This window comes from Carassius gibelio, chromosome B11 (genome assembly GCF_023724105.1).
Source record: "Carassius gibelio isolate Cgi1373 ecotype wild population from Czech Republic chromosome B11, carGib1.2-hapl.c, whole genome shotgun sequence".
NCBI classification, from domain to species: Eukaryota; Metazoa; Chordata; class Actinopteri; order Cypriniformes; family Cyprinidae; genus Carassius; species Carassius gibelio.
Window position 1 is genome coordinate 16440651 of NC_068406.1, and position 27126 is coordinate 16467776.

A 27126-nucleotide genomic window follows, 5' to 3' on the forward strand; every position below is an offset into this window, starting at 1 on the left:
TCAGATGTGTGTAGCACATTTTATGGAGGATGAGGACTGTTTCCTAAACCAGTTTAGCCTACAATGAGTCTGTGGCACAAAGGCTGTTTCTATGAAGTTGGGCAGTTCCAAATTTGCAAGGACAGTTTGGCGCTTCTGTCTCATAGCCTGTAAGTACGTTTAAATATTTAAAGAATTTACCACTGATGATTAAAACTTGAGTTTTAAGCAGTGTAGAGTAGTGCTTGTTTTTCATTTCTCAGATCACAAATGCAGACATGGTTTTATTTTTACGCAGCGCGATATGCAACACAACACGTATAAGTCATTATAATCAGTAATTATGTCCCTACTGGATGCAACAAATGCCTCGCTTGTAATGGGTTTTATTGGTTTTGTCTTGTCATGCCGGGACACACGTAATCACAGTATGTTGGGCGTAACATTTCCGTCAAATGCTTGAGGTATTTAGCCAATCACAATGCACTGGATAGCTGGCCAATCACAGCACGCCTCGCTTTCAGAATTATTGTGAAATATTATTGCAATTTAAAGTGTTTTATTTGTACATATTTTAAGACGTCATTCATTTTTTGTGATGGCAAAGCTGAAATTTTCAGCAGTCATTACTCCAGTTTTCTGTGTCTTTATTGAACAGTGTTGAAAACAGTTGCTTTATACTTTTGTTGACATCTAAATTATTTTGTAGCAGTCTAAAAGTATTTACTGTGACTTATGAAAAATGTAATGCATCCTTGCTTTATAAACATTATAATTTCTTTGCCAAATGTATATTCACTGATGGTAAAACAAATGAAATGTGTGCAGACTAAAAGCCAAAAGTGCCGTAGTTGAAGAAACACCCTGAGAAACTGGCAAGTGCTCTGTTTCCAGTCATACACGGTGTTTCTCCTCTTAAATTCATTCTGGCTCTCCGACCTTGTTTTCATGCCTAATGGAAAGGTGAAAAAACCCACCTTCCCACAGGAGTCAAGTGAGAGGTGAATCCGGCATAAAATGACAAGCAGTTTTATCTGTTTATTCATCAGCACTTCAACTGTCTGTCCAAACCAAAAGGCCAGTCGTACAATACAATGAGACTGCTTTTGAAATCTATCGGCATTGAACTTCTTAAAGATGACATGCACTCATAGCACTTCGTGTTTATGGTCGGCCAGTGAAAACCTCTGTAAAACGGGTCTGTGTCTGTGTGTGAGTGTGAAGACAGACACCACGATGAAAAAGCAGACCCTTTTAATTGTAACTGCTGGTAGTTTTACTACCAAATTCATGCAAATATCCATCTCGCTGCATTTGCAGTATAAACAAGCATTTGGTGCTTGGAGACAGTGAAAGAAACACACAAGTATGGGAAAAGATCCACTCTGTCACCTCCACAACAAACTGCAATACTGAGAACAGTAGCGTGCCACTCCCTGCTGTCAAGCCACCATAAAGAAGAAGTGTATAAATACAGCCGATAAACAAAGCACTGAGTCTGCAGAAAGACTTTTTGTGGTGTGAGAAAACTGCATGTTTGTCAGTCACAGGATTAGGACTGTCTGTGTGTCTGTTGCTGTATACATAATAACTCGTCCTGATGATCTGACAGAAATCCAATTAAAACAAATACAACAAAAAAGAAAGAAAGAAAAAAGAAAACACAGACACACAGCTTCGCTAACGATTTTATCTAAGCATTCATAATGAGTCATTAATCATTAGTACTTGACGTTGGCCAGCAGGATGTTCCAGGAAAGTTGTTTCTTAATGTATAATTCAGCACAAGACTTTCAAGGTTTATCTATTAGTAATATGTTGGCCCATTCAGTTCAAGTAAACAGCAATATACTTTTGGCTGTTCACTATATTGCATAACAGGAAAAAAAACAATACAAGATTATTTTTTTAATTACTTTTTAATGTAGTGAGGATCAAGGATCATTTTTTAAATATCAAAACTAATATTTATTTTAAAATCATTTCATATTCAAACATATTCATTAGTTATAAGAAGAAAACTATTAGCAAATTAATTATTGTATTGTTATTATTATTGATATTATATTATATTACTTTCATGATATGATATAGTAGGTGAAGGATGTGCAATATTTAGAATTTAATATAGACATTAGCAGACAAATTAAGCAATTTTAATTATTTTGCCATTGGTGATTAAAAACAAATGTTGTCATTGAGTATTGTTCACCATTTATTATTGCTAGTGCATTAGGTCCCTAAAATTATTTTCTATTCTAACTTTTAATATTATTTTTATTAAATAGATTAGATAAACCTTTGTTCGTTTATTTCATTTTAAATATGTAATTTTTTAAAAACATTTATTTTAGTGTTGTTCCTTTTTCACAGAACAAACTACACAATGGCAACGAAGAAGAGAAAAAAAGATCATTACTATAATAAAATAAATTAAAATGTAATAACCTATGACAGAACAAGAGAACATTGAGGGACAAATGCATGCAAAGACAAATTATAATTTAATTGCTCAGGGAATGCATAAACAGGAGACAAATTCCTAAATGTGGTAGAGTGACTCAGTCAAATGTATAATTTTAGCAGAAACTGTGAGCTCTACTGCTTTCTTTGTGTGATATTACTGTTCCGATGTCCTCTGCAGTCGACTCAATCAATGATCAAAGTTGTGCTGATCTTGCAAGTCAAGCTAAGTTTCCCTTCCCCCTCCGTCCCAACACCAGTGGTCCTCCAGACATACGTGTCTAAACGCATTACCGCCAGTGAATGTAGCATGATAAACGTCAGCATGTGTAGAAAACATCACCCTGATTTGTTTTGTTCTTCTGGCCAGCCAGTTTGGAGAGCAGGGAATACCCTTGAGTTTAATTCAAGTTCATAGCACCTCACAGGAGAGATACAGATTGCACCATCTGCATAATTCAGACAGCGTTCACACTGACATAGACAAGTGCTTTTGACTAATTGTTTGATGATTGCATTAGGTTCTCAATCCCTCAAACATGTAATGCAACCCCTTGGGCTGTTGAAAAGTGAGTGAATGTTTATCTATGCACAGTTTGAAACTGTTCGCCATAGCAAAAACATTAAGCTTAAAGGATAAATATTAAAAATGTTACACTTGCAAAAGGTCAGACAGAATATAAGGTCATTCTGCCTCTGGCTGTATAATAATGTGAGAGCATGTTGCTGTTTCCTTGTTTTTTTTTTTTTTACATTATTATGAAACCGTAAGTAGCCTCAATAATTATTAAGGATCATTGACCTTGTTCATCCTAAAACAGAGAATTTACTGTAAAAATATTTCATTATTAAAACAACATATTTGAGAAGCAAAATTGTATAGGGACATGAATGTGACCCTGGACCACAAAACCAGTCTTGAGTGTTAGTTTTTCAAAATTGAGATTTATAATAAGCTTTATAATAAGCTTTCCAGCTTTCCAATAAGCTTTCCATCGATGTATGGTTTATTAGGATCTGACAATATTTTGCCCAGATACAACTATTTGAAAATCTGGAATCTGAGGGTGCAAAACAATCTACATATTGAGAAAATCGCCTTTGAAGTTGTCCAAATGAATTCTTAGCAATGCATATTACTAATCAAAAATTAGGTTTTGATATATTTACGGTAGAAAATGTACAAAATATCTTCATGGAACATGATCTTTACTTAATATCCTAATGATTTTTGGCATAAAATAATACAATCTATAATTTTGACCCATACAATGTTTTTTTTTGGCTATTGCTAAAACTATTCCCCAGCGACTTACGACTGGTTTTGTGCTCCAGGGTCACAAATATGTGTTTATTTAACTCAAGACATGATCATTTTTTATGCTTAGAAGGAAAGAAGAAAATGCAAATGTTGTAAGAAAACGTCTTTTAATTGAAAATGCATTCTTTGAAAGCAAGCTTAAATATTAAGTAATATAAATTAGTATAGTCACCAAGAGACCTTCCCTGTTTCCTTTCTCAGTAATGTCTAGTGCTTCCATTTCATTTTTCTTTTTTTCGACTTTGTTTCATTTCCAGTCTCTTTGCAGTTTATCAAGTGGTCATTATTCTTGACATCATTTGGCCTACCGCTCAATTTGGCCGATCATTTAAAAGCCTTTAGCAGACACATGAGCAGCTAATAGATTACATCACAAAATCCATATGAAATCAATTTGCATGAATCAATAAGTAGATGGAGCGTCTGTGAAACAGACACCAAGACAGTCCTGATCAATAGCCAAGGTACATGTTGTTTAACAGCTTGCCAAGCACCAGCAACTATTTTCTAACCCATTAGTTTAAATGAGTTGAAATGCGACGTCCATGTAATGATTTGAGTTTAAAAGCAAATATTTGTGTCAACTGTCAATGCTAGAAAGGCTTTAACAGCTCCTAGGATCAGCTGTAACTTCACACTCTGTCATAAACTGATGAGGCAGATGGAAAGAGAGCGGGTAGAGCAGGCACGTCTCCTCGACAGCGTCCGCTTAAACCGTGAGAGTGAGAGGGTTTGCGGTGTATCCGAGCTGGGAGATGAGTTGAGATAAAGACTCTATGAGGCTGCAGGAAACGTTGGATGAGGGTGAGTGAGTGAGTGAAGCAGAAAGGGGCCTTATCTGTTTTAAACAGCACTCTCCTCTCAGGCATCTCTTTAACCACATGCAATCAGATTCTTCAATCTCCATAAGAAAAAAGAAAATAAAAATCGTGAATTACCTTAATCTTTTCTCTCTTTTTTTATTTTTATTGTGGCCATGAACCATTATAACTGTCTAAAAGGCAATTATTGCTTTAATAGTGTGGGCTTTGGAATTCATTATTTTAATGTTAATGCTATATTTGCTGTCTTTATTAAGGGATGCTCAGATACAAAAATTTTGGTTGATACAATAGGCAGAGAATTATTTTCATATTATGGTAGATAACCCATGAATGGCTCATATTACAGTTCTATTTTGGGTAAATAAAAGACACACACACACACACACACACAAAACTCAAATCAGTCCTTTTAAATTATGCAAGTGATTTATAGTATCACAACATTATAATGTACAGTATGAAAATAAATGGATATTTATTGAAATATTCAATGCAGATTAATACAGATTACATTTGAACAGTGTTAATAAATTATTAGTGTTTTAAAGGTTTCCATTAAAGTGCAAAATAGGGGAAATGAGCACAAACAATTAAATAAATATCGACTGTTAATGATACATAAAAGAGCATTAATACTTGTCAATAACCTCCATTATACCATGTATCCCTTGTTTGCGTGAGATTTATTGGTAGTATATAAGTGTCAGAGTTTGATGGAAAAAAGGTGATCTAAATGTAAAAATGAGCATGCGCATTGCACAGTTAAATATCAAATATCAACTGATATTATTAAATAAATAAATATATTGGCTAGTAACCAATATGGTACCATTATTTTGTGTTTACAATTAATGCTTTTTTTGTAGGAATGCATTAGTTTTATTAGTAGTATATGAATGTGTTAAATAAAAGAAAAACCAATGTAAATCTAAAAATAATTCAATAGCCAATATGACTGAGTCATATAAGTATAAGTTAAAGTTAAAAATAAGTCATATTTAAGTCAAATTAACTAATAACTGATAGGTTTCCATTATATTGTTTTGTATGAATGCGTTATTAATATTGGTGATTGTAATTACTGATAGTAATAAATGACTGTAAGTGTAAGTGTAAAAACAGCATGCAAATAAGATACATTATGCATTATTCCCTTCTAACTTTTCCTCCTATTATTAGCAAAGGAAATCTGCATTGTTTCTGCATTACAAAGACAAAAGTGCAAAACAGATGAGCTGACCCAAACACAGAGCTGCACCTGTCACCTTCCCCAAGCCACACAGCAAAGACCACAGGACACAAAGACTGCTTTCACCTGAGACACACACCGTGGCTTCTATTAATAGCACAGTTCAGCAGTGGTGCTGACACACACATCTCCAAGTAGCGATGGTGGTTACCTTCACTGACAGCAGTTACTATATTAATGTGGCTTGTATTACTCATTTGCTGAGAAAGTGTGAACCAAGGTCATGAAGCAAAAACATTGATAAATAGCTCTCATATTAGGCTATTTATCTCCACTCTTTTTGGTCAGAGGAACAGTCTGAAACCAACCCGCGAGCTCTAAATGAACTAGGGGAAGATACGAAACAAAGGGCAAGAACATGTCACACCGGGGAGCGAGCAGAAAAGTTTACACACGCCATCAACTCGAACATGCTGCGCTCCGCCGGATCCACAGGGATTGAAAACAACCATGTGTCATCATCATTTGAAAGCTGAAAATATAGCGGGGGCGTTAAAACCGAAATCTCTCCTGAAAACTACAAAAGAGTCGGCTGAGCCGTTTTGGCACGCGTCATCACATTGTTTCCCCCTGACTTGTATTTTCATGTCATTGTTTTGTATCCTCAGGCCAAACACCCTCCTCCAGATGGTGACTGTTCTAGTCTCCTCTTGATGGAAAGTCAGATGTTTACCAGAGCCAAGTGAGGGGCAGAAGAGCTGACGAGGGCAGTAGGATAACAAAAGGTCTCCACCTGCGAGTCTAGTTTAATTGGGATGACACAGACCTGTGTTAGGGATGGATATACACCCATGTGTTGCCAAATATGTCCGATATCCCTTTAAAAACGGTACGAGAACTTGCCAATTGCCTACAACACTTTCTACACTCATCTTGAGTAAAGTTTTTGAGTTGCTTGCATCTGTTTCTGTAGGCATTTCTATTCATGCTCAGCATACAATTGTTGAGATCTTAAAGTGACAGTTCAGACAAAAATAATTTACTCATCCTCCAGTTGTTCCGAACTTGTAGGAAGGAGGTTTTTTTTTTTTCTAAAACACACGAAATTCAGTATTTTTTCTTACCCCATTTTCCAATTAAATTAAGAAGATCATAATTGCTTTTGTTATTTATAGATTTACCTCAGTTACTGAATTATGGGCCTACATTGGGTTTAGGTAGAGAAACCATTTAAACACGAACTGTATCTTTAGTAACAACGACTGCTCTTTAAAACCACGAACAGGCTTCATCACTCAAGAGGAGTGATTAAAGCTGTGATCATTGGACAGTCATTGAGCTGTGGCTCAAAACACTCATGAAAACAAGATAAATAATTAACCGCCAACAATCACTTGTTGTGTTTAATCAAGCTATTAATAGTAAAGCTCAGTGGTGACTTTTGAACGTTTAAATATTCAAGATAGTAAACCGGCATCTGAATGGTAATTTGTTTTGAGTGTTAATTAAGGCCTTCGTTGCCTGGATTTTTTTTTAAATATATTTTTGTAATGTTTATTCATTTTTAAAAGGCACTTTTATGGGTTCAATTGTAATTACAATTCACATAAACAACCCTTGTGGATTTTACAGCAAACAACATACTACTAAGAGAATCATTCGGCAGTATTTTGACACTTAGGTCATGAGGCAGCATGTGTAAATCTTCATAATGAACCAGAAATCAATAAGACACTAATCCTATAAAAAGAAGATGTGTGGGAAAAGCATAAATATAAAGTACCGTTCAAAGACTGAGTTTAGTAACATTTTTTGTTGTTGTTGTTGTTTGTTTGTTTTTGGAAGAAAGGTTTTATGAAGAGTATAAAGCTGCAATAATTTGATAAAAATTACAGTTTAAACTATATATTTTTGTGTATAATTTTGCATTTTATTTATTCTTGAATGAATAGAAAATTCAAAAGAACAGCGTTTATTTGAAAGAGAAATCTTTGTAACGCTAAAAAAAAACTTTTTGTATGTGTATAGTTTCGTCAAGGTTTGCCAATGCGTCAGTCTCATGAAGTGAGTTGCAAGGTGCAAGATAATAGCGCCCTCTGTGGTTTACAGAGAACTATTGCTGATGTGACATGAGGACAGACTTCCCAGAATTCCTCGTTCTGTGAACACACAGTTACTGACCTAAAATAAGGGCAGTCGTTTTAAATGATTTTTTGGTTTAATTCTGCCTGAGTAATTCTTGCAATGGATATGCAATATCCATTGAATTATAGTTAAAAACAAAGGGGTATGTTTGAAACCTCTAGTGAAAATGCATCTAAAAAAAAGATATTTAATTATAAATTACCAGCACAATTATTTAAATGAGGTTGTTGAGTTTAAAATGTAGGCCTACTTAAATTTTTTTGAGTGATTTGGTGGAAACAAGAACATCTGACGGTTTTTATTTTTATTTTTTTTAAACCGAGGAGTTCACAAATTTGCTTATTTGAATAGTGGCCTAGATATGGTAGAGAATCTTACACATTACTTATTCATTTTATGTATTAACTTTAATATACTTAAAAAAAAGTTTTGGAAATTGGGTCAGGATTTTTTATTTTTTTTTATTTTACTGAGACTAATGGCCTGATTTAGCCGAATTCAACCTCGTGTTTAATAAAACCAATACATTTTGCAACACTCAGTTTTGAGACGTGCGTGCAGCCCTTGAGCAGACCAAGCATTTTCTGAAGAAGCATTTACACATAATCATAAAACATAACCCAAAATTCACCAATCTATTAACATAAACATATAAGTCAGGAACTACTTACTGTACATTTAATTATATAAATATATTTATATGTTTCAAAAATTTACATTTTTGGTAAGGTTTTTCATTGGTTTTGAAATGTCCTGTGCTTTCCAATCCAATCCATTTATTTGATCAAAATACAGTAAAATTGTAATATTGTGAAATATAAAAATGTTAAGGTTTCTAATGCAATATTTTAAAATAGAAACATATTTAAAATAGAAATCTTATGTTACATTATAAATGTCTTTTAACTGTCACTGATGCATTTTTAATAAAGTAATTATTAACCCCAAACATTCAAATGCTGGTATATATTAGAATATTTATTTATTTATTATATACATTACATTCCTGTATTTAAGCTAAATTTAATACTAAGTGGGCCTTTATAAACGAGTGTTACATTCCACATTCCCACAAAGATCTCCAACAAAGTGTTCATCAAATGAAGAGTTTTATTAAAATGAGGCAATCATAAAACAATGAACTGTTTTTCCCCCTACTATTTTTGGTGAAATAAATATTCAAATGCCTCAGGCATTGTCCAAACGTTTCCAATTTAGTACAACCGTTTTGATTAATTCCTTTCACTAACATCATCCAAGGCACATCAAACACATAATCATGAGTGACTATTGTTTTTTAGTTTTTTTCAATATATGAATATAAAAGTAATAGTGTTACAAAGGAGGTCATTTTCATAACTCCACAACTTTAAACAACACAGAAAGAAACAGACAACCAAATACAGACAAAGTGGATTTCAAAATATCACTGGGAAAAAAATATAGATTTTAGTTTATCTAACAACAGAATATAATTCCCCCATCAACTACAATAAGTACAATTCAAGTTCAGAACAAAATCAGTATCTTTGCACATTTGTCTTTTTAATATTGCATACAAATCATTCAAACTATGTTTCTGGTTAATTCTGATTCGTAAAAAAACATTGCAGACCACCACCAGCGCTGTTCTCCAGTGTTCATGTTACTGCAGACATCTCGACTTGGGCCAAGTCCCCATTATCACATTGTCAAGTGTACTATGAAGCTGCCTGCCCTCCTGCTGACCCTTGCATCCTCTGTGCAGGCCGGGCCTCAGCGTCAGGTTAGCGAGGTCCACTAGTTCCCTCTTGTGAGAAAGCAGTGTCACTACGTGGTCGAGCTTGGTGCGAATGGAGCTGTAGTGGTGCTGTCGCTCTTTGGTGATCTTTAGGAAGCATTCCCTCAGGTTGACTTCTTGAGGGGCGAGACAGACAGGTGGGTGACAGTCCACCTCTTGTAGGTTGCAAGCAGATGAAGTATCAGGGTTGATCTGGTTGCTGCTGGACGAGGTTTTCGATTTAAGCTGGCTGTTGTCAGCACATGTTTGCACGCTCACCTCTGCTGTTTGGCAGGTGGTTTGTGTTGAAATGTCGCTGTAAGGCATAGGGGGAGAGATCCTCACATCAACTGTCTGAGTCTGAATATTAACATTCGTTGCCGGTAAACGAGGAGGGTCATACGAGGTGAGAGCTTCCTTTCTGAGTTCTTGCTCGATCCAGTCCTCACCTAGAGTGGAAGTATCAGAAACTGGGTTACTCTTTCTGTCTCGATCTTCAGTGTCTTTATTCATCTGTTGGATCTTTGGGGTATGAAGTCTGGCTGGAGTGCTCGTCAGACATTCTGGCTGAGGCTTTGTTGTTCGTGCCAAGTAGGAAGGAGGCGTTCCAGGTGCTTTGAGGACAAGATGGTCATATAAAGCGCTGCTCCTGGCACTAGAGGGAGCTCTTGTATTCGCTGGCAGTGGCAGGGACTGGGCATAGAGGATGCGGAACTCTTCATCGAATTTCTCAGTTATCTGGCCAGATAACTCGATAAGGTTGCTGCTGTTTAGTTTGCCATCCGTCCAGTTAAACCTGTAGATAAAAAAGTGCCAAAATAAAAAGGACACGTATAAGCAGAACTCAAGTCGTAACTATTTTGCACCGATTGTAGGACATTTGCAAAGTTCTAATCGATTCATTTAATATGTCAAAATAAATAGTTTCTATATAATTATTCTGCTTTGTCTGAAAGGTTACACCCATGCAAAATAGAAAACAAAAACATATTTTGAAAAAATGTTTTGTCCATAAAATCATAACAATGTTGGACCCCATTGACTTTCATTGTATTGACAAAAAAGGCATGTGTTGCACAGAAGAAAGAAAGTCATACAGTTATCACTTTCAAGATCTTGTGGAAAAGGGGTCTTTATTACCTATATGAACCTGTGGCCACTCTGTTTCCATCAATCAGCATGAAACGCTCATGAACCTTTCCAGTGATCCGAGCACCTGATCTCATGTAGTATGTAGAACCGGTTATGCTTCGTACTTTCATTTGCTTCATAAATAAAACAAAACACATTAAAAAAATGCAATTAAAAATTGCTAAATATATAAAAAAAACAATAATATTAGCATGTAAAAACTGACTGTGAATTTAACGGTAAAATACTGTAAAAATGCTACAGCAAAAACCTGTTAAATGGTTAACGGTAAATTCCCCTACTATATACGGTGAATAACCGTAAATTGACATTCACAGAATTCTCTGCATTACATTTCAAATTTGATGTTTGTTTGTTGAAATAACTATGTTTCTTCTTCGTTTTTTCCTAACAGTTTTGTATATTAGGGTTGTTACACCTAATGTTGTTAAATGAATGTTTATTGCATTATTTCAGTTTCATGTGTGTTACCATGATGGTGTTTAGTGTTTGTGTGAAGGACAAGGTGCACCCTCTATTTATTTTATTATTTAAAAACTGCTTGTGATGGGCTTAATTGGTTTATCATGTGACTTTCTTGACCCTTCCTGCATTTGGAGGTTATCAGTGTATTACAAAGGTACAAAACAGATTTCAGTACTTCAGTAGGTTGGTATATAAACGTTGTATTAGCTAATGAATTTACGGTATTTAACTGTAAATTTAAGTTAAGAAAATGAAAACCTAAGATGTTGCTACTGTATCTTTTACTTTTAAGTTCTGGCAACCACAGCTGTCGCTTTTTTTTTTTTTTTTAACAATAAATTTTACAGATGTGTTTTTTTTTTGTTACAGTGTGAAGAACTCATACCAGCAGTTCATCCAGCTGTACGTGAAGGTTTTTACACATCTGTATGAATGAGGGAACAGAAGACTGGTCTAACAGAATATACACAGGAACTCTGCGGCGTGTGCAAGCTTCCTGCAGGTCTTGGAAGATATCCAGGTCTGTCAAGGAGTCTGTCACAATGGCAATCACCTAAGGATAAAAGTCATTTCTGATTAATGAGAAATTAACAGCAGTAAACATTTCTTTGTGCAAGGGAGTATTGTTTGGCTAAACATGGCAGGAAATTAATTAACATCTTAGAGCTTCAGCATCTGAACTGAAGCGTTCTGGCTCATTCGTATGAATGTCGTGACTGCACAGCCGCTGGCTACACACCTAGATGATTTCTTATTACGTTTGGTTTTTAAGTACATGCAAGCTGGAACAGATCCAGGATGCCTGCAGATATAACCTCAATACATTCAGCTCAAATCCCCCTTCATTTGAAGGACTGAAGAGCTTGTTGTGGGACCTCCAGGGTCAGACCCTAAGAGGTAACAGTCCAGTGTTATAGACGCTTCTGTGCATTCTTACCATTCCACATTCAAGATCCAGAGTGCTACTTTGAATAAGTCACACACATACCCTTCCAGCACCTAAAAAACCCAAAGGATGATTTTTTTTTTATTAATACAACAATCATCGTATTTCATTGTTATACTTTTTATTGCGGTTTCTTATATATATATATATATATATATCACTTTAATCCTGTTAAAATTTTCAACTGGGAAATCTGAAAACAAACTAATTTCCCAACTTAATGACAATAAAAAAAAAATAACTAAATGAAAGTGTTATGACATTTAAATATTACTTCTAAATTATTCTGATCTATTTTTGATAAACAATTTTTAATTATAAATTAATAAATTAATTCAACAGAGACAGACATCTGTTTCCATTCAATTAGTAGCTATTTATTAGCTACTCGTTTTTAGTAGCTACAATACTGCTTAATAAATATCTGTTTTAACAAATCTAGAAAAAGTGGAATATATAACCAGTTACTAGAAACATCTAAAAATAAGTACCAGCAATAACTGGAATACATACCTTTTAGAAATGAATAGTTGATATATCTACCAAATCTACATTAAATGTGGTAAATTTAAATTTAATTGTTACAGGTTACAAAGGAATAGTTACTAAGGGTAATTAAAGTAGTTCTGTCACTAACCGAAACTAAGTAGTCTCTTTAGAATAAGTACTAGTATATATTGAATAGTACAATTTAAAAAGATAGTAGTCACTTTTGGATAACATACTAGCAATTTAAGAATGAATACCAGTAACAGAAAAATATACTTAATATATGTGTAATGATTAAATGTTAAAGCTTGTCATTGAGGCACTATTTTTTGTAAAGTTGCATTAGAACAGTACAGTTACGCATTGTGAAATTCATCACGGGAAAGAACAGATTAATTAACTAACAGCATCGTGTCCACATATATATATATATATATATATATATATATATATATATATATATATATATATATATATATATATATATATATATGAGAAATAACGTTACCTCTTTCGCATTTTTTATCATCTTCCTGGCGGCTTCTTTGCAGCTATAAATGCACTCTCCATAACTCGGCTGGAAGTAGGCGACGGCGCGTGTTACTCCGCGGAAAGACCCCGCGGTGAAGGCTGGCCAGCCCATCTCTAAAACTGGAGGCTCGATATCAGACACTTCGGGGAAATAAGTGACAGATGAGCAGTCCAGTGTGCCCGACTGGTCCAAATGAGAATCGTCTCCGTTCAAAGAGAGTGATTTGGGCACTACAGCAGTGCGGGAGATTCGCCTGATCTCGTCGTCGGAGAGAAAGTTAGGGATCCTCTCTCTCTGCAGGAATCCCGTGAAGGCTTCGACTCCGCCGGCGACCAGCTCCTCCAGAGCGAGTCGGTGTCTCTCATTATAAAGCTCTTTCGAGTTTAGGTCCTGGCCTGTCCTCGGTGTCCGCCAGCCCGGCGAATCTTCAAGACACTGGGAAAGCGCCATAACTGAAAGTTTATTAATCGCACTTAACGTTTCCTGAGATTAATACTACAATCTACACCTGCTGTCTCCTCTCCTGTATTTTCAGAGGTCCAGCCCACTGCCAGGCGGCTATTGGTCGGTGCGTTGTTACCAGTCAAGTCGTTGCATCACGTGTCCGCCAAGTAATAATGCAATTGGACAACCTGCCCTGCGCCTATTGGCCAAGAGTTTGAATTCGGAGGCAAACAAAGGCGGCGTGTATGATTCTCCTCTGTGCTGTTGAATGTGAAGTACTCACGGTGGTGTTGTGAAACTAAATGGGCTCATAAAATACAGGTAATAATACACCATATAAACACCAATATAAAATCAGTTAAGATTATGGCGGCATTTCTAAGAAACCCTCCTCCAAAACTCCCATTCTTGCTTAAGTAACTCATAGATTGTTAGTGCTGGATATATATATGATTAATAACAATATTAATGTTGTTAATACAAATGTACTATACTAATCGTAATCGCTAATTTGCAATGGCAGTACAAAGCTAGTAAAAAATAAAATAAGCCATTGTAAAATATATATATTATGCACAGGCACAAACTTTAAATACATTTTATTAGTATTAACTGAACATTAACTTTTTTTTTTATTGTTGCTTGAAACAATACAGTTTATAGAACACGCTTAGAATTATTTTAAGCCAGGCTTTTTAGCAGAATTGAAACAGTTAAACGATTATAAAACAGAATAATTCATATAATAGCAGTAATGTGTAAAGAAAACATATACAGCAAACCACTTAAACAAATATCTAAAATTATCAGCCTTTCAATGATATAGTTCAGTTCACTGACTGTGTCTTGGTTATATGGTATTATTATTATTAAATAGTTATAGCATATATATAGAGAGAGAGAGAAAGAGAGATTATAGTTTGGTGAACAAAATTCATAAAAAGTTTCTGCTTTTAACTTTAGAACTAAGTGTTTAAAACCACCAAATAAAATCACTGCAAGAGAAACACATTTATTATTACTGAAATATAGTCACTGTGACATCAAACCTCAATTTCCTCTGTATAATATTTACAAAGCTAAACCATGTTCATCGTACATTTACACCATGAAAAATTTGTGCCGAGGCCTTAATGAAATAAAAGCCCAAACCGCATGGCAACCATCTCATAATGGACAGTAGGTGTTTTCCGGCTTTAACCAATCAGATTCATCACTGCCTGTACTGTCAAAAAAAGAAAAAAGAAAAAAAGCTGCATGTCTGAATGTGTAATTGCCACTGTGGCGTGAGGGGGAGCCCCTGGATAGCAGGTCTTCCACCACGTCCTAAGAAAGGAAAAGTAAAGACCTTGAAACATTAAACGTATTTATGATCGCACCTACAAGTATCGAGTATGAGTATCATACAACCTGTTGATAATAGACAGGATGGTGATTGTTGCACTCTGGTTGACTGGTTATCAATTCAGAGAGCACGACAGGAGGCTGTGGAAATCTCAGATTTACTTTCACCTTATATGACCCTCTCAAAAAGAAGTAGTAATCACTGTTTCTGAAACTGTTAATGGTTAAACTGGCAGAACCAATGACACGTTTGAGCACAGCTCTGCATATTTATCATCATTAGTAATAAAATGTATAAATATTTCTGGTGATTATTATCCAAAGATAACAACAGGAATAAAACTGGTAATTGTGGCAAAATAGTCTCTCTACCCAATCTGTAATAATAATAATAATGGCTATATATTTTTATACTTTTATAAAAAATAATATCTGTATTTAACAGTATGTTGCACAACATCAAAATAATTCATTCTATTCTAACCCATTGATAATAGGGCTACCAGTAATAATTGTATTCTGTTGCATATTGCATATTAATTTCCCTTGGCCGTGGTTGTGTAGCACTGGAGATCATACTCTATTCTATTTTATTTCAGTATTAGTATGTACAGCATGCTGCGCACCAATTTTCAATTTGGTTGTGTGGCTAATAAGATTCTATTCGGTTCCATTCTGATCATGTGTATTCCGTTGCATGCTGAGTATCAATGGAGTTTCTATTCTATTCTATTCTATTCTATTCTATAAATATGAATTGCATGTTGCGCAACAATTTCCAGTTTGGTCTCATGGATATAGAGATTCTATTGTGTTCTGTTCTATTTTATTTTACTCTGTTGTAACACTGCGGGCAGCGTGTCGTATCTATTTCTATTCCGCACGGTGTGAAACATGTGTAGTAGCCTGTATGTAGTAGGCACATGCTCTCGATCGGTTGTCTACTATGGTTGTTTTCCCCCCTCGTCCTTATACGACCTACTGACCGAAAGCGCTGCTCCATATTTCTGGCTATATTAGACATTTGCGCATGAGTCACTCCCTTCAGTGTGTCTGCTCAGCCCGTCCTAGAACAGAGAGGGGTAGGATCAGGATTTTGGGTTTGGGTGACGCGTTTTAATCACGTGCCCTTATTTGAGAGCGCCTGGCGTACATTTCTTTCCCTTCTCGCCACTCCAGCAGCGCCCATGTCAGCCGGGCACATACTCAGTGTGCCATAAAGCAGTAGATGCTTCTTATCGCGGTGACCCGACGGGTTCACTTTAGTTCACAGGGTTCATCTGAGGAGAGGTCTCGGCCCCTCCTGTTCCCCCGAGACCCGGAGCGGAGCGAAACCTAAATGTTATTTATTTCTGTATCAATAACGGATTTCAATTTGCAGTCACCAGAGCCGACGAAAAGGTAGGGAACTTTGACTTTTCAAAGAAGTGAAAGCGATTTCTTTAGGTGACGCGAATAGTCTTCAAAAGTAGTTTTAGTATAGAGAAGCGTGCCTTGTTATTCCACTCATATGCGGCGCGTGAAGTCGCCTCTATGTATAAAATGGCGACAGTAGATGGGAGTGCTTAGTTAAAAATTTTGATAATAGCCAAAATGTTGCGCTGCGCTCCACACTCAAACTCGCGAGAAACGTCAAGCCGGATGGAGGTTACTAGTGCCTCAATACGAAGCGAAAGGGTTAACTTACCAGTTTGTTACAGTTTGTTACTCAGTGTTCTTGTCTGCTTCTAGTTTGATCATTCGCACGCTACAACGTGCCTATGTGATGTTACTATAATATAGTCTGTCCATTCCGGAGCGTCACGCGTCAGATTTCTACTTCAACCGGGGGTCAAAATGGGACCCGAGTCTAGGATTGATCGCCGGCGAGGAACCCGTAAATATTGGCGCATAATCGATTTCCAAAAGTGATCTTTACGATGACGAACCCGAACCTTTCGGGGGTGCCTATAGTTTAAAGCTGGTTCAGATCTAGACAAGTATGCGCTATCAACTGTTAATGGGTACAGAATGTACTCAAACTCGGATTTGAATCCAGATCATAACCCTGGCTCCGATACCACACATAATAAATCATTATTTAGAATCACAGGCTCTCAGGGTCCTTCATATCTCAGCTCTCTGCCTCAAGCCTCTCTACAGTAAACCTCACTTTCTGATAAAGTACACTACTTTTTAAAAGTTAGCAGGCAGAATGACATGATAAAATGCGTTAGAAGGTCAGGATTCATGCTTTCTGTAGGTCCTTTAGCATGCAGTGTGTTTCGGGTGAGCGTCTGTTCTCTACTGGGAATAGTGTTCTGGTCTGCAGTGTTGTAATAAGGCAAGGCAATATTGCCTTTCATCCTGAATTTAAGCAATTAGGACAGCAAAGCGTTCAGAACGTGACCTTCCCAAAGTATTTGTGCCTACAGACTAAAGAAAATGCAATTTGTACATACATGAACAGTTTGCCCTTTATTATTGTGTCAGATTAGAACAGTGTGACGGCACAAAATGAAAGACTAAATGTTAAGTCGCCTGCGTGTGCACTTTATTGTATGCTGATTTCTAGTAAAAGCTGGGCATTTATATAATATTCCTTGAATTAAGAGAGGAGAATTGTCTGCCTAATGCCAGCTGGATTTCTAAGCAGAATTATAATTGCGGAGGCTCTATGTCCTCTATCCGTGCTATAAAAGCAGTCAAAATGATTAAATTATTTATAATGAAAAGCTCACTGTGCATGTAATAACAAAAATGCCCTTCTGTGATATCTCACATTACCTTATTAAATTTGTAAATCTAAAGAGTGGATGAATGTCATGGAGTAACAGACTGAAATGAGCTCAACAATAGGAGTATATCCCCAAAACCTTCCCTGAAAAGCCCGTATTAACCTTAAGTACTTTTCGACACAAACTTTTGGCTTAACGGCGGCGTGTCGGCCATATAAGTATTTCAGCTGCTCCAGCTCGGTTTTGTATGGAGGAGCCTGGCATTCACCGAGACCTGGCACTTGAATTCATGGTGCTCCGCCATCTTTCTTTTTTGTAACTAATGAGTGTCGCACCGGTGATCAAACTCAGCACATCGCATCAATGAGTATTTCTCCCTTATTTGCAAAGAACTTTCTTTCTTTCTCGTGCGAATTTCTAAATCTTTTCCGTGATTTTAATTGCAGATTTTTTTTTGTGTCGCAAGACTGGCGAAGTAATTCTAAAAACGCAAATAGCGCCTTTTGTAAAATTCTGGGGTGCTCTTTTCATAAAATCTGCCATGATTGCGGGGCGGAAAAAGGGTCGGATTCTCATTTGTTTCCAATTTGTATATTGGCATAAACAAATAGCACAGTCAAATAAAATGTTTGGAGTTTTATCTCCTTTGGGTTGGAGGGCTGTGAAAAATGTCCCCCAAGTGTGTGTTTTTTTTTTTGGTGAAGAATAGAGGATTTAGTCCCCTCTGTGTGTTGTGGGCAAGGAAAGGGAAAGGAGAGGGGTTGCTATGGCAATGTTAACACATGAGTGGCAGCGCAGACTGGCCTCCCAAGAGTCCGTGCAGCAGTCACCGAGGTAAGGGGGGCAAAGCGGGCACTTCTGATGGCACCGAGCTTTCTGTAGTACTCGCATAAGGTTCATTGACTGGATTTAAAGATAAACAGGGGCCGTCCAGGAATAGCTGATGGTACAAATGCCTATGTTGGTGGCATTTTGCTAATGAGTCACATCCTATAATGAAGGTGAACTGTAGGATGCCTCAGCAGTGCTTCAGTCTCTACATAATTAATGTGGACGTGTTTGACGCCGTCACTGATATAGCTCGCAAACAGTGCCGTACAATGATGGCATGTAGTCACATGCCCATCTTACATACTGGCACACACATTCGGGAAATATTTCAATGGCATGCAAGCATTGAGGGCACCGCATATGTTTTCCGCTTAGTGTCATATTTCCCTCGTAAATGGGAGCGCCATTGTGTAAAATGAAGAAAAATGGACACGGCAACTTCATACGCTGACCTCCTTTTTTCTTGTATTTATAGAAATATAATTATTATAGCATGTGTGCACTGACCTTTGTTATGGCTTCTTGGCGTTAAACAAAAGTCTCATTCATGCAGCGCTTATGAAAGATGGTCATGTTAAAACCAACCGATATCCCTATAGGCTTATTCATATAAGCCTTGTCTAATAAAGCAGATCCAGTCTGAGAAATAAAGAGGACGTCCTGATCATGTCTGGGAGCACTGTGTATTTTAGGCCATAATTTTAGTTTTTTTTTTTTTTTTCTGAATGGTTTCCTCCTTTATTTAAAAGACAGCTGGGACCAGTGGAAAAAAATATATATACACATGGACACCACATTGTCTTAATCCGAAATGTATTTATAGTCAAATGAAAGGCAAGCTCACGAAAATTCAGAGAAGTCTGAGAGATTTAATCTGCACACTTTATCTGGTGCCAATTTTTTTCACTGAGTTTGAAGTGGGATGTTAGGATATATAAGCAGCAATGACTTTACTTCATATGATGGACACTTAGATTAACAGTCAATGCAAGATATTTACATAATTGTTAAAGCGGAACAGTAGGAAAAATGTGAACCGCAGATGAACTTTATCCTAAAATGCTCCCGCACTGCCTGAAGTGTGGAGGAGTACACCAAAAAAGAAGAGGATTTAGGAGGGTGTGTGTGTGAGCATATGATCAAATAAAAGAGAAGTGGGTACAATGTGGCATGTAAGAATACAAACATACTCGCAGCTTCAAAAAATGCGACTGTTTATAACAATCTGTTTATTTTAGACCCCTTATCATGGAATTTTTTTCCTGCGCACATTTTGTTGCTGCGCAGAAAACAGAGATTTTATTTCAGCGGCCTTATGAAAGATTTTCATGCTGGGAATCTATTGATATCTTTGCAGGCTCATTCAGCGTGGTCCCATGTAATAAAGGACATCCAGTCTGGGATGCTTCGGCCTTTAATCAATAATGAGAGAGGATCTTTTATTATGTAAGGCCCGCATTGCCAGGCCTTTGGCCTCACACTGCATTTAATATGGTGCATCACTATCTCAAATGTTCAAGCAGAGCCAGCCTTATTAAATGTGTAACACGTAACATGATGTAATATTTTAGTTTCGAGCTGCTCAAAGACGTAAATGTAGGTCAGCGTTGTTGTGCTAATTTTCAACCAAATGTACTGCATGCCTTGACTCCACAGGTTGCCTGGATAAAAAGGCCTCCGGTTTCTCTGCTAAAGCTTAGGCACACAGTAGCAGGATAGACTGTTTTGTGTGAGACTGGTTCACCCCGGTGCTGAAACACGAGGCCTCTCTTTCTGAGTTCCCTTTTCAATAGCTCACTGTCTGGAAACCTCTTGTCCTGTGTCTAATCGCACGTCTCGGTCGCCAGATAAAGCATCCCATTCTTTGATGAGTGACCTGTTTTTTTATATAACATTTTTGAACCATCTCCTGCTTGTCCGGTGCTAATCAAGCTAGTGGTTCAAATTTTGGGTGGTGGAGTCATCTCGATATTAGCATGTCTGTTGTGGTTAACTAGCATCTTATGGTTTATATTAGACGAATCTGGAGAGCAGATTTTTGTTACCATCTGAGAGAATGGTAGGTGCCCTCATTCATTCAGACGCACTCCACAAGATTTTAACTCTGCTTGAACTCAGTAACTTTGTAACAAAAATAAAACTCACGTTTCCATAACAAAGATAGATTTTTTTTTTCTATTCAGACCAAAGATTTTATACACACATTTATGAGCAATGTTAATATTATTAAGCAACTTTTTGTATAGTTTCTACTCTGAGATGTCTGGCACATTTTCAACAACCCCCGATTCATGTCAGGGGTTAACATCTATTGATGAAATCTGAGTGTTGTGGACTTGTAAGCAGGCTCAACATACAGTAAATGCCCATGCCTGGATGCAGGGAACCAGGATTACAGCATAAGATGCTGGTGACCTAGTTTTATTTTTATTTATTTATTTTTCTGGCAGGAAGGCAGCCGTCATGAGAAATAAAAGAGTCAGTTGCAAAAGAGTACGTCATGGCCATGTCTGAGAGCACTGTGTATTTTAGGCAGTGTTTTTACTTCTGAATGGTTTTACCCTTTTTTTTTTTTTCAAGACAGCTGGCGATACTGAAAAAAATATATACACATGGACACCACATTGTTTTTACTCAAAATGTATTTGTAGTCTGATGAAAGAGAAGGTCAAGGAAATTTAGAGCTAAACACTAAACAGAAGTCTTGGGTGGTTTAATTAGAATCTTTTGCAGATGCATAATGCATGGAAAAACAAGTATTATATTACTAGATTTATTCACCACCAGCTAGTATTAAGCTGAAATATTGAAACTGCTCTGACAAGATGAACTAATTTATGTGCTCTGCTGATGGAGACAACACATTCTTGCACAAATTTTTTCTAGTGCCATTTTAAGTATATATATATACTCTAATATATGTGTGTGTGTTTACACGAATTAATTCATCATATAGTTTATGTTTCAAACATGCAAAGTCGACTACATATGGTAGATGTAAAAATTATTACAACATATTTAAAAAAAGATTTATTGTATTTAAAAAAATGTGAACCATGCATGAACTTTATCCTGAAATGCTCCCTTACTGACTGAAGTGTAGTATGTGGAGAAGTGCAACAAAAATAAAAAGATTTAGAAAGCGTGTGTGTGTGTGTGTGTGTGTGTGTGTGTGTGAACATGTAGAAGTCACAGAGAACTGGGTTTGATGTGCTGTGTAGGAATACAAACAATCACATTTTTGGAAACAAACATTTTTGGAGTATATTTATAACAAGAACTTGTATCTTGCTATCTGTTTATTTAGGTCTCTTATAATGAAAACTTCTTACAAGCACATTTCGTTTATTTTAGTTGCTCATAAAAAAGAGATTTTATTTCAGCCCATCAGTATCACCAATGGTGAACTGTATTTAGCTCTACTAGGAAAGGGTAAATAGAATTTTACCTTCATATTAGTGTTTTGATTATAATAAACATTAAACAGTGGTTGGTCAGAACATTTCAATAACCTGTCTCTCTTTTAGAAATGTTTTTTTAATGTATATCCCATGCTGACATTCATTTTTTTGTTAGCGTTTAATATCAAAATGTCATGTTTTCTCTCCTTAGGTTCACAGGGAGTTGTTATTTCACTCTCTTTTACAATGGGAAGTCCTGATAGCTGAAAATTTCACCAGTTTCTGGTTCATCACGGCTGGCTGATGACACCTCAACTCCATACAATTCCAGTATTTGTTTCTAACTCTTCACTCATCTGCACAATCCTACACTATGGCCAGCAAGAGGAAATCCACAGTTCCCTGTATGATTCCATCAAAAAGCAAGCACATGCGGGAGGACATCATCCTAGGATGCTTACCTGAGCTCCTGCCCACAATACCCGAAGACAGCATCCTTAGTATTTCTTCAAAAGATGAGGATACACAACGATTCCATGATTTCTCAAAAGCCGAACCGAAGACTTCATGTTGGGAAAGGGGAACATATAGCTGCCCTCTGTGCTGCTTTAAGTCCGGAGACTTGAACCTGTTTCTTCACCATATGGACAACTGTCACATGGACTTTCATGCTCAACCAAACTTCTACTGCCTGCCTTGCAAGGTTTCAGCTGTGAAGTTTGAAGGCCTCGCTTTACATAACGCAAAATCACACCCTGAACTCCATTCAGCACACAAGAGAGTATCGTTGCAGGTAACCAAACGAGATGGGGCTATCACAGTGGAGCAAACCTTGTTTACAGAAGAGGATTTAAGTGAATCCGGAATATCCATTACCAAGACACCCATAATGAAAATGACCAAAGGGGGGCACAAAAAAATTGTTGTCTCCCATACTGTTGAAGTACACCGGGCTGAGCCTAGCAGCGACAAGTCTGCAACTGTAACCAATGGCACTTCAGTAAGGACCTTACCCCTAACAACATCACCACATATCATCGGTGGCATTAGTGCCTCTCCGGTCCATAAAATCCCGAACACGCTTGGGATACTAGGGATGCATAACCGTGGTCCTCTGTGGAACTCTAATCCGTCATCACCTGATTCGAACACTGATCTCCCAAAGGTCATGATCCCTCTAAGTAGCATCCCCACCTATGATCCAACCATGGATTTAAGCAGTTTTCTTAAGACATCTTTTGGTAAGTTCCCCTACCCTACCAAAGCAGAGCTCTGTTACTTGACGGTGGTCTCTGGCTTCCCAGAGGAGCAGATCAAGCTCTGGTTCACGGCCCAAAGGCTGAAGCAAGGGATCAGCTGGTCTCCTGAGGAGATTGAGGACACACGTAGAAAGATGTTCAACACTGTATTCCAAGTCACACCGAAAACATCACACCACCAGATGCATAACTCCATTTCCCAGCAATGTGTTTCTGTTCAGTCAAACTCTTTGAGTTCTAACTATATACCGCAGATACCAAAGGGAAGTGTAATGGGTTGGAAAGGAGGGGTCATAGTCAGCCATCCTAGTGTGACCCAAGCCACATCCCTTAAGCATCAGCAGCAGCCAGTGGTCCAAACGCCACGGGTAAATATCCATCATGCTGTCATCACTAAGGAAACTGGAAATGAATTATCTTGTCGTACAGCTGAGAACTGCAACATTGTAGGCAGAGGAGGCAGCGTTAACAATCATGGACACACTGGAAAAGGTGAAACTGGCTGCAGCTCGTCCATAAAGACTGGCTTTAGCTGCTTGCCTGGCATTCCCAAAAGTCAAAATAACAGTTACAGTGAGGGCAGCATTATGACTCTGACGAACATAGTCAGGAAAATTGACTGTCATATCAATGACAGGAACGCAAATTGCACCAGCAAATCTAACATCAGTCCAACTTCCATTTATGGCCAACAGAAGGCATCCAGTAAAGCGAAAGAAAACAGCAACAGCAGCTTTGCCACCACCAGCAAATATAACAATGGAAGCACTTATAAAAGCACCAGCCACAGTACTATTTGCACTAAAAGGGAGGGATACATCTTAGACCACACCAGCAAAAGCAACGCTGACACTAGTGTCATTTGTAGCAGCAGCAACATACAAGCTGAAGAATTTATACCACCCCTTGCCCATATCCTGGTCCCACAGCCTGGAAGTCTCATGGATCCATCCCTTGGAAAAGGCAAGGTATTACCAGAGCAACCAGTGACTTTGAAGCAAAACTTTATTCATAACTCATTCCCAGAACAAAAGCAGTTTCTTGCACCCCAAGGTCAACCATACCACATACGTTCTTTGACAGACTCCCAGTCTGCTGTGGGGGGAACATTTAATAACATGCCCCAGAGCTCCCTTCAGTCTAGCCCTTCAGCAAGTTCATGTCTTCAGGAGGAAACGAGTCAACACTCCTCTCCATCCCCTTCTGCTCCTCAGGAGCAACATTCTCCAAAAACCCTGCTGGGAGCACCTCAGGTCCAGTCCACAGACTTTACTGCTGTCCACTACAAGGAACATGACCCCAAGCACTTACCTGCCTTAGACAAAGACTTTAACCAATCACATTTTGATAGAGAAAGATTGCACAGAAATATAGCGCAAAAAGAAAACGAGGGAAGGGTTTCTGAACAGCACAGCGGAATTACAAATACGTTTTACAAGGCTGACAAGAATGAGCATAGCAACCTGCTTAACACACTACATACCTTCACAAAAGATAACACTAACCAGGCTAAACAAGGCATGCCACTTTTACGACAATACATACAGGAAGTGGACCAATGGGAAAGCAACAGTGACTATCATGAAGAGCTGAATGTGAGCCCTATGAAGATAAACGTAATAGCGTTGAACAAAGAAGAGAGTTTGTACAAGACCAACAGCAAGCAGCTAATCAGCAAGCCGTTGGAGAACTTGATCAATGATGGTGGTCCCAGCCATAAAAAGCAGTCTACAGAAAGCTACCGGCATGCACCGGAGGTGGCTGAAGATGGTATATCTGATATAAGTAACACTGAACCACATCAACCAGATAACCTTGTGGGGCTTGAGACAGAGCAAGTTGAAAGCGATCTACGCCCAGAGCGGAAAATTATTTTTCAGAGTCTAGACTCTGAAACTCCTATGCTGCCGATAAAGAAAAAATCAAAGGAGGCTACGATGGATTTAGACAAACCAACTACAGGAGAACAAGACTACTGGGAGATAAAAGATGAGAAGCATCAGCAACCAATGGGCAACCAGAGTTTGAGGGGGCATCAAGCGCAAGACAGTCAGTCAAGGTAATGGCTGTAAACCATTGATCAGGTTATTTGAGAACAATAAAAACATCTAATTTTAAGTGTCTTCCCAAGAGACGCATTTGTAGTTTTTGTAGCAGCTGACTTGTTGAGTCTTCAATTGATGTCTACTACTCTTGGATTGTCATATCACATAACAGTGTTTAAGGTAATCAAAGTAGCACAAATTTTAAAATTAGTTTAATTGGGAAACGTGAATTAAATTATGTGCATATTAACAACATTTGGCTTTTTGATCAATTTATTTTTGATTAGTCACTGCCATGCACATGATTATGTGCTTTATTTAAAAGGCTATTTTTGGCGTTAGTGAAGGCAGAGCTAATGAATTATAGATTTACTCAAAGTGTGTCTTAACGTGAATAAATGATGAAAATTTTGTGTAGCAAAGTGCCGGACTCTCGGGTCTCTTGTGGAGTTCATTGTGCGATGCTGTTCGTTGTGTTTTTCTCTCCAACAGGGACTGTCTGAGAAGAGAGCTTCTGAAAGTTTAAGGACTTCTCTCTGCCTGGCGGAGAGGCTGAGGATCCTGTATTCATCCTGAACATTACATTACATTACATTTTCTTTCAATATGACAGCCGATGAGATTGTAACACATTTGTGATGGTCAGTAGAATTGAGTTTTCGAAAGGTGGCCCAATCCAGAGAATAGCCGCTACAAATGTAGGTCTGATTTGATTTAAGTAAATTCTGTGTAGAAAACTATGATGTATATGCTTGAAACTGCACTATTGAGGGTGTACTGGACGTTAGGAATGTCAGTTAGATATTGTGATGCTTTGTAAAATGTCAGATAATCAGCACTTCTGCAATGCCTTGGGTTTTATGATAGTCGTTGGGATATTCCAACTCGTTTTCCCTTCATGTCCAAATCAAATAAGTTCTCCATGGCTTATTTTTTTCACACAACATTGAGCAGTTAGCGACAAATCATGCACTATAACTCGCTTTAGTGGTGTCTGTCTGCACACACAATAAATTGGCCAGACATTGCCTTAAACGTCACCGTTCTATTTCTATGACTGGCTACATAAACAAGCTTTTCAGCAACTGTATTGATGTGTGTATAAATTGGGGATTTGAAATCCCAACAGAACTGCTGCTATATCTTCGGAGGTGTTTTTTTTTTATAAGCATTAACAAGACTATTATATGTGAAAGCTTAAAAAAAAAAAAAAAAAAGTTAATTTATGTTGGAGAAAGTTTAAAACGGTGTGCTTACAATCCGAGAGGTATTACAGTTCTCACAGACAGTCAGCTCAAGTGCTCTGCTAACCTGATATTCCATGTTTGAGTTGGGCTACGATATATAAATATATATATAGTGTGTGTGTGTATATATATATATATACATACACACACACACACACTCACACACATTATGCATCATTTATATGCTGCTAAGTTCAGACCATCCAAAGTGAATAACAGGTGCTTTTCATCCTTTTTATTTGCATTTGTATCCAATGTGGTTTCTCCTTTAAAAGTTAACACATTAAAGATACTATCTGGACTTACAGTATTACCTTCCCATCAGTTCCCATTGTGCAGGTCTGTCTAAAAGAACACAGTGCACTGGAGTGTTATCCTTTCTTCACATTACAAATCTTTTGGTAATAAATGGAGAATGTCAAATTTAAGAACTGGCGTCTTGAATGCATCTCATGCCATTGAAAGATATACCCAACTTGGCAGAGACCAATTCTAAAGAAACTTCCAACAGCTTTCTTGGGCCAAAACAATGCACATGCAAATGGTCGACACACTGTCACGTAAATAATAAAGG

The 27126-nt window shown here is 37.4% G+C and overlaps 2 protein-coding genes and 2 long non-coding RNA genes across 5 annotated transcripts in view; 2 read left to right on the forward strand and 2 right to left on the reverse strand.

Annotated features, from left to right (window-relative positions):
* Positions 1-11792, forward strand: part of LOC127968504 (uncharacterized) — a 26249-nt gene extending 14457 nt beyond the window's left edge. The window contains exon 5 of the long non-coding RNA XR_008155991.1: positions 11667-11792. This is a non-coding gene — a long non-coding RNA (uncharacterized LOC127968504). The remainder of the gene's footprint in view (positions 1-11666) is intronic.
* Positions 9014-13862, reverse strand: fam83d (family with sequence similarity 83 member D). Its single transcript, XM_052569762.1, has 4 exons — positions 13241-13862; positions 11683-11850; positions 10821-10945; positions 9014-10476 (listed from the first exon to the last, which is right to left on the reverse strand). Exons 1-4 carry the CDS (start codon positions 13712-13714, stop codon positions 9567-9569), a joined length of 1677 nt encoding a protein of 558 aa, XP_052425722.1. The 5' UTR covers positions 13715-13862; the 3' UTR covers positions 9014-9566.
* A 30-nt stretch (positions 13863-13892) lies between these two features.
* zhx3a (zinc fingers and homeoboxes 3a) lies at positions 13893-26975 on the forward strand. Of its 2 annotated transcripts, none has more exons than XM_052569759.1 (3): positions 13893-14029; positions 22213-25319; positions 25798-26975. In XM_052569759.1, the coding sequence occupies exons 2-3, from the start codon at positions 22375-22377 to the stop codon at positions 25829-25831; spliced, it is 2979 nt and encodes a 992-aa protein (XP_052425719.1). In that variant the 5' UTR covers positions 13893-14029; positions 22213-22374; the 3' UTR covers positions 25832-26975. The 2 variants fall into 2 exon arrangements, with proteins under 2 accessions (XP_052425719.1, XP_052425718.1); XM_052569758.1 differs by lacking the exon at positions 13893-14029 and adding an exon at positions 16176-16453.
* On the reverse strand, positions 14095-17323 carry LOC127968503 (uncharacterized). The gene is made up of 3 exons (XR_008155990.1): positions 16740-17323; positions 15119-15193; positions 14095-15034 (listed from the first exon to the last, which is right to left on the reverse strand). It is a non-coding gene; the product is annotated as an uncharacterized LOC127968503 (long non-coding RNA).
* Positions 26976-27126: the final 151 nt, after the last annotated feature.

Excerpts from the sequence above, each read along its gene's own strand:
- fam83d (XM_052569762.1), bottom strand. The coding sequence starts at position 13,714 with ATGGCGCTTTCCCAGTGTCTTGAAGATTCGCCGGGCTGGCGGACACCG. Across the intron at positions 10,946-11,682 it reads TACAGCTGGATGAACTGCTG|CAAATGAAAGTACGAAGCAT; the intron begins GTATGAGTTCTT and ends TTATTTATGAAG. Across the intron at positions 10,477-10,820 it reads GTGGCCACAGGTTCATATAG|GTTTAACTGGACGGATGGCA; the intron begins GTAATAAAGACC and ends TTTTATCTACAG.
- zhx3a (XM_052569759.1), top strand. The coding sequence starts at position 22,375 with ATGGCCAGCAAGAGGAAATCCACAGTTCCCTGTATGATTCCATCAAAA. Across the intron at positions 25,320-25,797 it reads GCGCAAGACAGTCAGTCAAG|GGACTGTCTGAGAAGAGAGC; the intron begins GTAATGGCTGTA and ends TCTCTCCAACAG.